Genomic DNA, 14,521 nt, shown 5'->3' with positions numbered 1-14,521 from the left:
AAAGCGCTATATAAATGCATCATTCATTCATTCATTCATGTAAATAACCACGTGACCCGCGCGCGCGTGGAAACACATAACATAAACACGGAGACTGTTCAGCGCTGATATACTGCTCGTTTCTGGAAGAAGACGCGCTGAGTAAAGGCTGGATTTCCCTCAAAAGAAGAACAATATTTCATCCAGTAGAGAAGATCGATCTGATGAGTAAGTAATGTTTATGTTCTGCATTAGTTAACGTGTTATTGTGACATAAACTTGAACACATTACTAGTTGGGTTGTTCCCAAACTACAACAGGATGAATACTAGGCATCTAAGAATGTTTAGACCATATTTATTATTAATAATCTGTTCACAAATATATTTTAATAGTGTGCTAAACTATAACAATTAGTTATCAGATATAAAATATCTATTTTTTTATATTACGAAGTACATCCTTTTATAGTACAAAGCATGCGTGAGTCTGTGACTGTAGAATCATATCTTCTATACTATAAAATCATACATGATGTTCAGGATGGCTATATGACTACAAAATCATAGTTGGGTTTTCCCCAAACTATAATTTCTGACTAAAATGTTTGAAATCCAGTAAAACATTTTGAATATGATGGGCAATTCATTATATTTAAATTTCATGCTTTTTATAAAACAATAAAAGTAATATGAGATGACATTGTAACATGATGAATGCTACGAGTCTAAGTATGTTTAGAACATGTTTATTATTAATAGCCTACTCTGTTCAAAAATAGATTTTAATAGTGTGCTAAACAATAATAATTAGTTTCTCAAAAATAAAATGTCTTTTTTTACGATAATACAAAGCATGAATGAGTCTATGACTACAAAACCTATATATATATATATATATATATAGATGCTCCTGATATAAACATGCTCACAAATGTTTTTTCTTGGTATTTTATTGAATCAGACACCTGCACCACAGATGATGAATCCTGCTGACTTTTCCTCTGAGAGCGCTGCACCAACATCAGAAGTTCAACAGTTTCTGCTTGAATCCATGGAAAGTAGCAGAAACACTTAAATAACACGTAAATATCAGGTATGATTTATTTGTTTCACTTGTTGAACAGAATCTGTTGCAGGAATGACTCAAAGTCTGTTCACATCTCTGTGGTTAGATCAGTGTGCACAATAATGTGTCTTTGACCTTCATTATGTATGTTTTGATTATACTGTGTTGTAAATAAAATACAAATAATTTTAAAAACCCATTTTTTCAGTCTCCTCACACTGTCTTACCTGTCTCAGTCACAGTCATACTGATGGGCCATTAGCAGCTTTAGGGGACGGCCCTTTGTCTCTCAGGTGAGAACCACTTAATATTCAAGCCCATTACCACTCCCTCGCATATTGGCTCTCAATCACAAAACATGTCTTTAAAAATTTAAATCAATATATTGTTTTCTGTGAACGAGTAAGCTGAATGATTTTCACATAATTGTGAAGTAAAAATTCTAGCCTACAAGATCCGGTTCTCAAAAGTCTTGTGAACAATTGTTCTGTATGTGTTTTATGGTCTTATTTCAGTGACTTCAACATTTTAGTTTTTCACTAACCACGCATAAACGTTGTTTTCTCAAAAACACAATCATGTACATAAATGCTGCTAACATATTATTGTAGCCCTGTTTGTGCTGTTTACAGTGTTATTACACTTTAGCCATTTATATTTTTATAAGCAACTGAAAAAAGCACAAATGTCAGGGCATGTCGAAAGTTCTCTGGGCCCCCAAAACACCCTCAGGGCCCAGAGGGTTAATAATTGCCTCAAGATTTTTAACAACTAAGAAGAAAGTAATCAACAATATTTTATTTAAACCCATTAAAAATGACTTTTTAAAAACTTGTTTTAAATAATTTTATTATCCCTTAGCAGATTTTAATTCATATTAGATGAGTTTAACTGAGATATCAGCGTTTGTAGATGTTTAAGAGACTGGTGTGATGACCTTGATGTATTGCAATTTTGAGGCGTTTTATTTTGTTTTTAGAAAATAAACGTGATTGCTCTCCTCACAAATCATCCGTTTCTTGTTTCAGCTGTTTAGTATGAGTAAGTACTGTTAAAAATTGGATACTCTTAGGACTTTTACTCAAGTTATATTGGAATTGGTGACTTGTAGTCACTTTTGCTGTAAGGTATCCAAGTATGGTTTTCAGGCACATTTTACACCTCTGTCCCATATGTGCTTTGTGCTACTGTATGTGTACCCAGTGCTGGGATGCCAATTGTTTGTTTGTTTGTTTCTCTACCGAAATTTTAGTGTACAAAAAATTTCAAAAGAAAAACTGACAACTGAATATGGAGGCAAACAAAAGGCCCAGAGAACTTTAATATCCACCAGAAAGCTGCTTTTACTCTAAAAATGGCTGGGTTTAAAAAAAAAAAAAAAAAAAAAAAACCTTTCTAGGCTTCCTTTCACTTTCAAAAAAAATTTAAAATAAAAATCAAATTAACTTAAGCAGTCTGTATTTCTAACAAAGGAGATTCTGTATTAGTCTTTTAATGTTATATATAGATTTAGTAAAACATATCTTAATCAAATCACACCTTCAGTTTTGGTTAAGCTGAGTTTTTGTCTGTTATAACACAACTTACCTTAGTATCTCCAATTTACTCTTTAAGCTCTTGAGTCCAGTGCAGAGCCGCTTCACTCCTGAATCCTTCAGATTATTATTGTTCATGTTCAGCTCTTTCAGATTAGAGTCTGATCCAAGAACTGTAGCCAGAGCTGGACAGCTTCTGTCTGTCAAGTTACAATCATTTAACCTACAAGGGAAATGAATAAAATCACAGAATTAAATGCATGTAATAGGTTTGATAAATACAAACATGTTTACTATCTTGTACTTTAACCTGTTAACCTTCGCCCCCATTGTGGGCTTCATAGGTGAAAATAACCTACCTAAATTAAAATGGTAACAGTTCATGACAAAGTATGCTACATACACAAATTAGGTATCTTTGGAAAGAAGACACTCTCGGCTTTACTATCCATCATCCAAAGTTGATAATGCTCAAAAAGATAAAAAGTTATACACACTGACGTGCCTTGAAAAATATTTTTCCACACTGAATGTTTTTTTATTTAATATACAAAGTCCTGGAGAAATCCAGAAAAGTAATGGGTTGAAAGCCATGTGGCTCATGAGTTTATATTTCAATTTTGAAGAAGATACCATGAAAAATGAGATTCCTGCAATATTTTTTCTGAAACTATTTATAGTCCCCCCACCCCACTGTTTGAGGAAAAATAACCACCAAATGGATTGCAGAATTATACATACTATTTTAGTCATTATACATGTTCCAGCATAGTTTTTCAACTATAAAATAATAGACAGATTTATTTGAGCACAAACAAATACAAAAATAATTATTTGAGTAATAAAAAAGGAAAAAAAAATAGAAAAAAATGCTTTGTATATAGTATGTCTACTGAAGTATTCTGATTGCCAGACATGAAGTGATATTGGCAGACATGGTCATAGAGTCAGTAATCACACGCTGATGTGCTTCCATTCAGATGATAATCATACAGATGGGCCATATAATCAATAATAGCTGATCAATGAATCACAATGATAGCCGTCATAGACTCGGTAATAAACACGCTGATGTCCGTCCATACAGATTATAATCATGCAGATACGGCCACATTCCCCACACAATACACACACACACATAATAAATTGTAGAAGAAAAAAAAAAGTTTTTTATGGATAAAGCAGATCGCTAAGTTACGCCCCGCTCAGATGACAGCGTCATAGCCCGCGTCATGGCTGACTGGAGGGAGCGCCAAATTCAAATAATCTATATTCCGCTTTTCTGAGACTTTTTTTCCGTGCACGGTCTCATTCTGTTTGTAAAACTGTATGCTACAACACAGTGTTGTTTTTTTACTACCAAGATGCTGTTTTGAGTGTAATTTACTCCATAACGGACGCGAACAGTAACTCCCGAAGAAATGAAACGTAAACAAAGGAATATTCATCCTTATTACAACGTTATTGTATCGCTGGACTAAAAGTGCTCGCTGGGATGTTGTTCTGTGGACCCTTACCTCTCTAACTAAACTGGGATTTCAGCAGTGGACGCGTTTGTGGCTCGTTATTACAATGATAAAGGTACGTACTGCTTTTTTACTCTGCGTGTTTGGATGTGTACTGCTTACACAAATGTAGCAAATACATTCCTTATAAGCTTTCCATCGAAAAACAGCGATCTGTTGTCGATGCTTGAGGCTTAGACCCTCAGAATGATACATAGTTTTTCAAGATTAACTTTGTCCCGTTTCATTTATTCTATTAGAAAACAATGACACATGTAAACAAAGAGCGTTCAGTGCGACGTCGCTCTGGTGAATGTTAACAGGTTAACATGACCAGTAAATATACTTAATTTTATAAAATCAGAATAATGTTCAAGCATGTTGCTTGTCTGTTCCTTTAACCTGTTAACGTTCACCAGAGCGACAGCGCACTGAAGCGTTTTTTTTCCCCACTAGTTTAATGTTTATGAATGAATTTAACGTGAAAGAATATTGTTATTCTTGACAAACTATATATCATTCTGAAGGTCTAACCCTCAAGCATCGACGACATATCGCTATTTTCTGAATGAAAGCTTATAAGGAATGTATTTGCTACATTTGTGTAAGCAGTACACATCAAAACAGGCAGAATAAAAAAGCTGTTCGTACCAGATTCATTGTAATAACGAGCCACAAACGCGTCCACTGCTGAAATCCCAGTTTAGTTAGAGAGGTAAGGGTCCACAGAACAACATCCAGTGAGCACTTTTAGTCCAGCGAAACAATAACGTTCTAATAAGGATGAATATTCCTTTGTTTACGTTTCATTTCTTCGGGAGAGTTATTGTTTGCGTCCGTTATGGAATAAATTACGCTCAAAAACAGTGTCTTGGTGGTAAAAAAACAACACGGTGCTGTAGCATACAGTTTTACAAACAGAATGAGACCATCCACGGAAAAAAAAGTCTCAGAAAAGCGGAATATAGTTTATTTGAATTTGGCACTCCCTCCTGAAAGCGTGACGCACACGCTATGACGCAACTGTCATCTGAGCGGGGCGTAACTTAGCGATCTGCTTTATCCATAAAAAAATGTTGTTTTTTTCTACATTTTTTATGTGTGTGTGTATTGTGTGGGGAATGTGGCCATGTCTGCATGATTATAATATGTATGGACGGACATCAGCGTGTTTATTACCGACTCTATGACGGCTATCATTGTGATTCATTGATCAGCTATTATTGATTATATGGCCCATCTGTATGATTATCATCTGAATGGAAGCACATCAGCGTGTGATTACTGACTGTATGACCATGTCTGCCAATATCACTTCATGTCTGGCAATCAGAATACTTCAGTATACATACTATATAGGCCTACAAAGCATTTTATTTCTATTTTTTCCCCTTTTTTATTACTCAAATAATTATTTTTGTATTTTTTTGTGCTCAAATAAATCTGTCTATTATTTTATAGTTGAAAAACTATGCAGGAACATGTATAATGACTAAAATAGCTTGTATAATTCTGCAATCCATTTGGTGGTAATTTTTCCTCAAACAGGGGGGTGGGGGGACTATAAATAGTTTCAGAAAAAATCAGGAATCTCATTTTTCATGATATCTTCTTCAAATTTGAAATATGAACTCATGAGACATGTCAAGTCTGTCCATTCCACATCAAGTCTGTCCTCCCCCCCTCCCTGGACCCCTTCCAGTTTGCATATAGGTCAAACCGCTCGACTGATGATGCCATCACCACTGCCCTCCACCCAGCCCTCACACATCTGGAGAAAAAAGACTCAAATGTCAGGATGCTGTTCATAGACTTCAGTTCAGCATTCAACACAATCATCCCTCAACAGCTCACTCACAAACTGGCCCAGCTGGGGCTCAACACCTCTCTGTGAAACTGGCTGTTGGACTTCCTGACCGGGAGACCTCAAGCAGTACGGGTCGGCAGTAACACATCCAGCACCATCACACTGAACACTGGGGCCCCCCAAGGATGTGTGCTGAGCCCCCTCCTCTTCACTCTGCTGACCCACGACTGCACACCATCACACAACTCCAACATTTTCATTAAGTTTGCGGAATACACGACTGTGGTGGGTCTCATCAGCAACAGAGATGAGACAAGCTACAGGAGCGAGGTGAGCCGCCTGGCTGGGTGGTGCAGTGACAACAATCTCTCTCTGAATGTGAAGAAGACGAAGGAGATTGTTGTTGACTTCAGGAGAGTACACAATCAGCATGCCCCTCTGACCATCAACGGTGCGACTGTGGAGAGAGTGAGCAGCACCAAGTTCCTGGGTGTGCACATCACAGAGGACCTCTCCTGGACCAACAACACTGTAGCACTGGCCAAGAAAGCACAGCAGCGTCTCTACTTCCACCGCAAACTTAGAAGAGCCAGAGCCCCGGTCCCCATCATGTGCACCTTCTACAGAGGCACCATCGAGAGCATCCTAAACAGCTGCATCACTGTGTGGTATGGCGCTTACAACGCATCCTGCCGCAAGTCACTTCAGCGCATAGTGAGAGCAGCTGAGAAGATCGTTGGTGTCTCTCTCCCCTCCCTCCAGGACATTTACAACACCCGTCTCACCCGCAGAGCCGTCCGCATTGCAGGTGATCCCACTCACCCGACACACAGCTTCTTCAATCTGCTGCCATCAGGGAGGAGACTGCGGAGTCTCCAGGCGAGGACCAGCAGACTGAAGGACAGCTTCATACATCAGGCTGTCAGGAAGCTGAACTCCCTCCCGTCCTTGCCCCCCCTCAACCCTTTCTCCCCCATTTAACACAGTAACAGACTAGGAACTCTGACTCTGTGACCCCCTAGCCCCCCCACACCCACTGACCAAAAAACTGTGACCAGCACCTGTCACTTGTGCAGCATTGGCTGATCACTACCCATCCAACATTGACTGCAAACTACCTCTTCGGATAGTCTGACAAAACTATCCAAACAGTCACTTCAACTTGTCACTTTAACAGACTGATAAGCTCTTCTTGCACTACACTCATAACAAAACAAAACAAATCTGCACAATTTTGTTTTTGTATATTCAACTGGTTTGCACTCCATCTATTCTGCCATATGCCTTATGCATTTTATCTATCTCTCTTTTTTTATTTTTCTACAGTGTCCTCAGACTGATAAGCTCTTTTGCACTACAAATATATCTGCACAGTGTTGTTTTTATTTAACTGGTTTTGCACTCTATCTGCCAGGCGCCTTATGCCACTTTATCGATCTAATTCTTATTTTTTTCTACAATATCCTCATTTGTATAGTTGTATGTACATATGTTTAAACTGTATTTATCTGTATCTGAACGTGTTTAATGTTAACTGTATGCACCAAGGGTCTGAGAGTAACGCAATTTCAATTCTCTGTATGTATGTGCTGTACATGTGGAAGAATTGACAATAAAGCAGACTTGATATGTGGCTTTCAATCCATTACTTTTCTGGATTGCTCCAGGACTTATTTCATGTATTTGTATATGAAATAAAAAAACATTCAGTGTGGAAAAATATTTTTCAAGGCACGTCAGTGTCTATAACTTTTTATCTTTTTGAACATTATCAACTCTGGATGATAGATAGTAAAGCCCAGAGTGTCTTCTTTCCAAAGATACCTAATTTGAATGTGTAGCACACTTTGTCACGAACTGTTACCATTTTAATTTAGGTAGGTTATTTTCACCTGTGAGGCCCACAATGGGGGCGAAGGTTAACAGGTAAAAGCTGGATTTCAGGTAGCTCCTTAATGTTGATGGGTGTCTTGAGGTGGAGAAGCTGAGAGTTAAATATACATACTTTTTTCCTCCCAAAACATAAGATGATAAATGGTCATAATAATTGTCTCAAAACTTGTGTTGGGCAGTATATTTCTCATCTCATCAAACTGTACCAGATTTCATATATCTGTATTTTATTTTAGATTTTTAAGACATTTTTCACCTGATGATCTTTAATTCACAACGTCCTTCCAGCAGTACATCAGTGAGCTGCTTCACTCCTGATTGTCCAGGATCATTTCCTGTGAGATCCAGCTCTATCAGGTGTGAAGGGTTTGATCTCAGAGCTGAAGCCAGAGCCTTATAACCTTCTTCAGTAATACTGCAGTTTGAAAGTCTAGAACAGAAAGGAAAATGTAGCATTCAGTTGACTAATCAGTTGAATCTTTAAGTTCAACATTCCTTTACACATATTTAAGTGTAAAGAATATCTAAAAATCTTCTGTTGTCACGCAACTTACCTCAGTATCTCCAATTCACACTTTATATTCTTCAGTCCAGTGCAGAGCAGCTTCACTCCTGAATCTTGAAGATTATTATTGTTCATGTTCAATTCTTTCAGATTATTATCTGATCCAAGAACTGTAGCCAGACCTGAACAACTTTTGTCTGTTAAGTCACAATCCTTTAACCTACAAAGGAAATAAATAGCAGAATTATACAAACACACAAACAATCCTATATATATATATATATATATATATATATATATATATATATATATATATATATATATATATATATATATATATATATATATATATATATACACACATATAGGATTGTGAGCTAAACTAACTATACTCTTCAAAAATTAGCATTTACTTATAGCTTTAATGCAAATGTTCTACATTTGAAAATGCTTTGTATCAGAGGTGTAAAAAGTTTGAGTAAAAGTACAAATACGCTACCAGTCCAAAGTTTTGAACAGTGAGATTTATAAATAATTCTCTTCTGCTCACCCAGCCTGCATTTATTGACAATTTTTATTATAACTCTGATTGGATTTGTCTGAAAAGAAAGCTATATACATCTAGGATGCCTCGAGGGTAAGTAAAACACAGTCTAATTTTCATTTTTGGGTGAACTAACCCTTTAAGCTCATGTATTGCTAAAAAAATTAGTTTCTACATAATACATAAAGGCAAAGGTTAATATAAATGCAAAAGATAAATTAGCATTGCTCTTGAATTCCATTTTGCTCCACTATTTAAAGAGAGGGAAAAAACTAAGCAGATTATTAAAAATCCCACCATTAACAAATTACAGTATATATGTAATATATGATAAAGAATCACTACCAATGAAAGCAATGTTGATAAATGCATTGGTAACACTTTAATAAATCATTAACAAGCATTAAATAATGCTTAAGAGATAATTAGTTCAAATAAATTCAAATAGCTAGAAATATGAGATAATGTGCTTAATGCTTACAAATAACCATTACCAAATGATTAACATTATTTTATATAAATTAATGTTTACGAATGTCATTAAGCTTTCAATTTATATGATCATACACTTCTTGAAAATCTGCAAATGATTTTAACAGACATTACAATGATTAAAAGATTTTGTTAAACCATGTGATGGCCCACGATGTGGCCACACATCAGTGAAGAGTAATGTGTGCATACACACACACATACATCCAAATATCCACGCACACTCTCCAATGTAAACATTGGTTGGTTTAAAGGTGTCTTTTTATTGTTTGGATTTAATTCATATTAATTTAATGAAATTTGTATTTCAGTAAGACATTTATTTTTTGTTAACAATTGTTTATTGAAAGTTTCTTCTGGGAACAGTAGTATAAAACACAAAGCAGCTGTGCAAACTTAGAAACCACCCCAACCCATCCCACCCCTGGTAGACTTTAAATAAATAAAATAGAATAAAATAAATTAATAATACAAATAAATTAATTAATATTAATGGATAAATAAAAGTAAGATCATTTTTACAAATATTTTAGAAAATATGACAACATTAAAAGCCAAAAGCCATAAATTTACAGTTGACATTAGATCCATGTATATGAGAAGTTGAGAGTTCCATCAAGATAATGTCCAACAAATTCACAGTCCAGGTTCGTCTGTCTATTGTGTGAGGAGGATTCCAATGGTTGACTAGCAACTTTTTTGCTGCTGTGAGAGCAGTTAAGCAGGCACCTTGTCCGTCTTTGTTGGACGGACAAGGCGAAGTCCCAAAAGTCATTCATGAAAAAAAAATAGCCCAAACAGTTGTAATAGATAAAGGTTTGTTTGAATGCTCAAGAAGAAAGAGATAGATGACTGAAGCAGAGGAGGGAGATTCCTCTGAAGGTAGGATTAGTTTGCGCAAAGGGTGAACAGGCAGTTGAGCGTTCCAAGGCACCCCATATGCCCATAGGGCCAATCTAATGCGCAAATACTCCTAATGCATAAATACATAAGGAGGTGCCTGGCAGATCATATTGAGTTTTGAGATTCTGGAAGGATTTTAAAGCACTATCATCATAGATATCTCTTAGAGTGTCCCTGACCTCGCATAAGCATTGTGCCCCCCCCCCCCCCCCCCCCCCCATAACACCCAAAAAATATATATACTTGAGGGGTCCCCTGGTTTGTTAATAAAACTATAATACTTGTAACATGAAACTAGTGAAAATTAAATGAAAGGATTCGATTGTTGTATTAAATTGACTAAAAATAGCTCGTTACATCGTATTTTATTTTTATGTGTTTTGCTCATTATAGCCAATCACACACGATTCTGTTGAGTTTAGGAATGCAGTGGCCAATCAGAGGCGTTCAGATTTGTCATCGCTGAATTTTGTTTAGACAGAAACTTGTAAAACCCCCTCATCATAAGCAACAAAATGTGTGGGACCTGAAAGAAAAATTTCTGACCCCCAAATTTTGAATAGTTTATATTGTAACACAAAATCTCTATTTTGACTAAACACTGTTCTTTTTAACTTTTTTATTTTTAAAAAATATCAAAGGTCCCAAAAAACAGTTATACATCAATCGAAACTGTTAAGTGTCTATTTTTTTTTTTTTTGTGTACACTCACGATTACAACAAAACTTTGTTGTTTTGGGGAAAAAAAGAAAACCAACAGGGTGCGCTCTCTGTCGTCTCCATCTCCGCGATCTGTTTTCAGTAACGCATAACTAAAACGAAGTGTAACTCAGCAAATACTCAACACAGAAACATGAGTTATCTCTATAGAAAACCTGAAGCGTCTACTTTCAAATGGAGTAAATCATATCGAAAACAAACGTTCTGTGATGAAGTAATCCGTATGAAACCGACACGATGTTCAGTCTGTCCAGTCTAACTCATTTTTAAAACGATCCCACCCCCTCGTGTTCACATGTAAATAACCACATGATCCGCACACGCGTGGAGACGCCCAACATAAACAAAGCGTCAGTGAAGAGTTAATCCGGCTATACTGTTAGTTTCTGGAAGACGCGCTGAGTAAAGGCTGGATTTCTCTCAAAATAAGAGCAAGAGTTCATCCAGAAGATAATATCGATCTGATGAGTAAGTAATGCTTCTTTTTTGCATTAGTTAGCGTGTTATTGTGACAAACTTGAACGCGTTTATTTGGGTTTTTCCCAAACGACAACATGATGAATGCTACCATCTAAGAATGTTTAAAAGAATGTTTAATGTTCACAAACAGATTTAATAGCGTGCTAAACAATAACAATGTTTCTCAGATATAAAATATCCTTTTTTTATAGTACAAAGTACATCCTTTTGTAGTTCACAGCATACATGAGTCTATTGCTACAGAATCATAACAGCTACTATAAAATCATGCATACTAGGCTATATGACTACAAAATCATAGTTGTTTTTTCCCAAACTGTAATTCCAGACTACAATGTTTGAAATTTATGGGCAATTCATTGTATTTAAATTTCTTTCGACGTGATGTTTTCATGCTCTATATAAAACAATAAAAGTAATATGAGTGTACACCGTAACATGATGAATGCTACGAGTGCAAGTATGTTTAGAACATGTTTATTAATAAACAACGAAAAATTCTTGCTTCTTCTGGAGAGTATAGCATTTTAGGTTCACCTTGATTGAGAATGACCTTCAGCATTGCAGGATACAGAAGAAAATTCTGGATGCCAGCTTCTCTCATTTCCTTCCTAATTGGTGCAAATGCACTTTTTGCAGTGGCCAGAGAAAAATCTGGAAAGAAAGACAGCGTTGCTCCGTCGAATGTTTTCAACGGGGCGTGAAGTCTGGCGGCCAGCAAAATATGCTCCCTGTCTGTGTACCGCAACAGTTTAAAGATGAAAACCCGTGGTTTAGCGCAATCTGAAGAGAGCCTTGTGTACCCGCGATGCGCTTGCTCCACTTCAATCTCTTTGCCCACCAAAGACGGGAGCCACGATCTTTTCAGGAAGCCCATAGTGTCGTCCTTTTTGGAACCTTGAGGCAATCCAACCAGATGCAGATTGCTGTGCCTATTGCCATCTTGTAAGTCCGCAACCCGTTGCTCGATCACGGCTACTATCGGCTATTGTGATCTGCGACAACTTTCTTTTGTTCTCTCATCTCCCCTGTTAAGAAGATCCAGTTTAGAGCATAGCGACTGAACAACTGCCACGTGAGAAGTGAACTCGTTCCGCATTGCTGTCAACTCAGTTCTTAGAATGTCCTCAAATCGCTTGTCCACCATATCGCTCGTGGTCAGTGGCTTGGATTTCTTCTTAATTGGAGAAGCTGACAGAGACAACTCCTGCTGTTTCCGATTGTATGCATCAGGGAAAGTATTATTAATGAATAAAACTTAATAAAACTAAGAAAACCTGTAAAAAGGGGCCAAACGTACAGAGCTCTACTCAAGTGCGACTAGGTTCATGAGCACGTCACGTGACTTCCCCAAAACTCTGTTTATTTATCATTTCAGAATACTTTATTAAATAACAGTATATTGTAACTAATTGGAGTGCACACAATTTAGTTTGCTGTGCTGTATAGTTTTGGTAAGAGTTGTTGTTTTTTTTGGAGTTTAAGTTAAAGTTTTGTCGGCCATTTGGGGAGTTGCGGAGGTTCCTGAGCTTCCGTTATGGGGTCCGGTCATCTAAAAGGACCGCCGTGCTGCCTCCACCATTCTTTAGTTTCACTTGCCGGCACTAACAGACAGATGAAGTACATTATTGCTTACCTTAGGACCATTTATTTAAAGGTGACCTATTATGCCCCTTTTTGCAAGATGTAAAATAAGTCTCTGATATCCCCAGAGTGTGTATGTTAAGTTTTAGCTCAAAATACATGACGGACCATTTTTATAGCTTGTTCAAATTGCCAATTTTAGGGTGCGCTGTTTTGTCCCTTTAAATGCAAATGAGGTGGTGCTCCCAGCTCCCTTTTCAGAAGAGGACGGAGCTGAGTAACTGAGTAGCTGAGATTCATCATGGCAGCGAACGGTGACTAAAGGAACTGTATTTATTATACTAACTGTACCAACAATATCAATAACATTTGGATTAAAACTCATTGGATTATATACCAACTACCTACAACCACAGGGACGTGTTTTTTTTTTTTACACTCTAGAGGAACTAGCGGACTTAGAGGCTTACATCGATCACTACTACAACCACTACAAGATAGATACAGATAACAACACGATGCAGCAAAACATCCTGAAAACAAACAAACGATAAAAGACATCATCCACCGACACCAGCGATCTAGAGACTACAGAAATTGAGGTCAGTGTACTAGCTTCCATCAACAACAAACTACAGTTATTGGTCACACTACATAACGAAATAAGAGCTCCGATCAATTCTGGAATTCGCGTATAATCACATCAAAATTTAGAACAATCCAACAACTCTTCAAACTACTGTTAAAACACTCAATGTGAAAATGGAAGAGGTAATAAGAGAAAACAAAATAATGAAAGAAACTATACTGGACATTCAAACAAGAAGCATGAGGGACAACCTGATTTTCTCCGGCATCCATCTGACAATCCCGAAGCAAGGATTAGAGACTTCATGGAAACTAAACTCGAACTTTCAGCAGACACTGTAAACCAAATCTCACTCCACAGAGTTCGTCGTTTTGGATCTCACTCAAACAAAACACCTCCACTGATCATCGCTAAACTATAACATTACAAACACAAAGAACTCAAAAGCAAGGCAAAATAATTGAAAGGCACAAACTACGGACTAAACGTTCAATTTCCACCTGAAATAAACGAACGTCGCAAAAACCTCTACACCATCATTAAAAGACAGACAGAACAATACATATGATTAAAATATGATTGTGGACAAACTCTACATCGAAGGACAACTCTACCGTGACTCCAACATCACCCCTTGGCTCTTTTAATCCACCTCATAAGATCAAATAAGCAGTGACTGTTATATCGTTAAATGACACACCCGCTCTATTTCCATCTGCCGCAAAACTCACGTGATGAATCTCATGTTCTTGTCTGTTTTGTATTATTGTAATGTACTTGTTTATATGTACATGCATCTAACCTTACACCTAATACATGGACATACATCTACACATAAACACATCATCCCAACATAGAATGCCATTAACAATCTAAATGTATACAGGTCCTTCTCAAAAAATTATCATATTGTGATA

At 36.8% G+C, this 14,521-nt stretch overlaps 2 protein-coding genes across 2 annotated transcripts in view; both read right to left on the bottom strand.

The window, feature by feature from the left end:
* The window catches only part of LOC306874613 (uncharacterized protein), a 308,235-nt gene that overhangs the window by 171,413 nt on the left and 122,301 nt on the right, over positions 1–14,521 (bottom strand). The gene's annotated exons all lie outside the window — the stretch shown is intronic.
* LOC306874572 (NACHT, LRR and PYD domains-containing protein 3-like) overlaps positions 1–14,521 on the bottom strand; it is a gene marked incomplete at its 3' end in the record, with an annotated part of 49,784 nt that overhangs the window by 5,578 nt on the left and 29,685 nt on the right. The window contains exons 8-10 of the mRNA XM_079424721.1: positions 8,342–8,512; positions 8,044–8,217; positions 2,635–2,805 (exon numbers count right to left, since the gene is read on the bottom strand). Coding sequence (XP_079280847.1) covers positions 2,635–2,805; positions 8,044–8,217; positions 8,342–8,512 — 516 coding nt within the window. The remainder of the gene's footprint in view (positions 1–2,634; positions 2,806–8,043; positions 8,218–8,341; positions 8,513–14,521) is intronic.

This window comes from Barbus barbus (genome assembly GCF_936440315.1).
Source record: "Barbus barbus genome assembly, chromosome: 9".
Classification (NCBI taxonomy): domain Eukaryota; kingdom Metazoa; phylum Chordata; class Actinopteri; order Cypriniformes; family Cyprinidae; genus Barbus; species Barbus barbus.
This window is presented reverse-complemented; position numbering and strand designations above follow the sequence as displayed.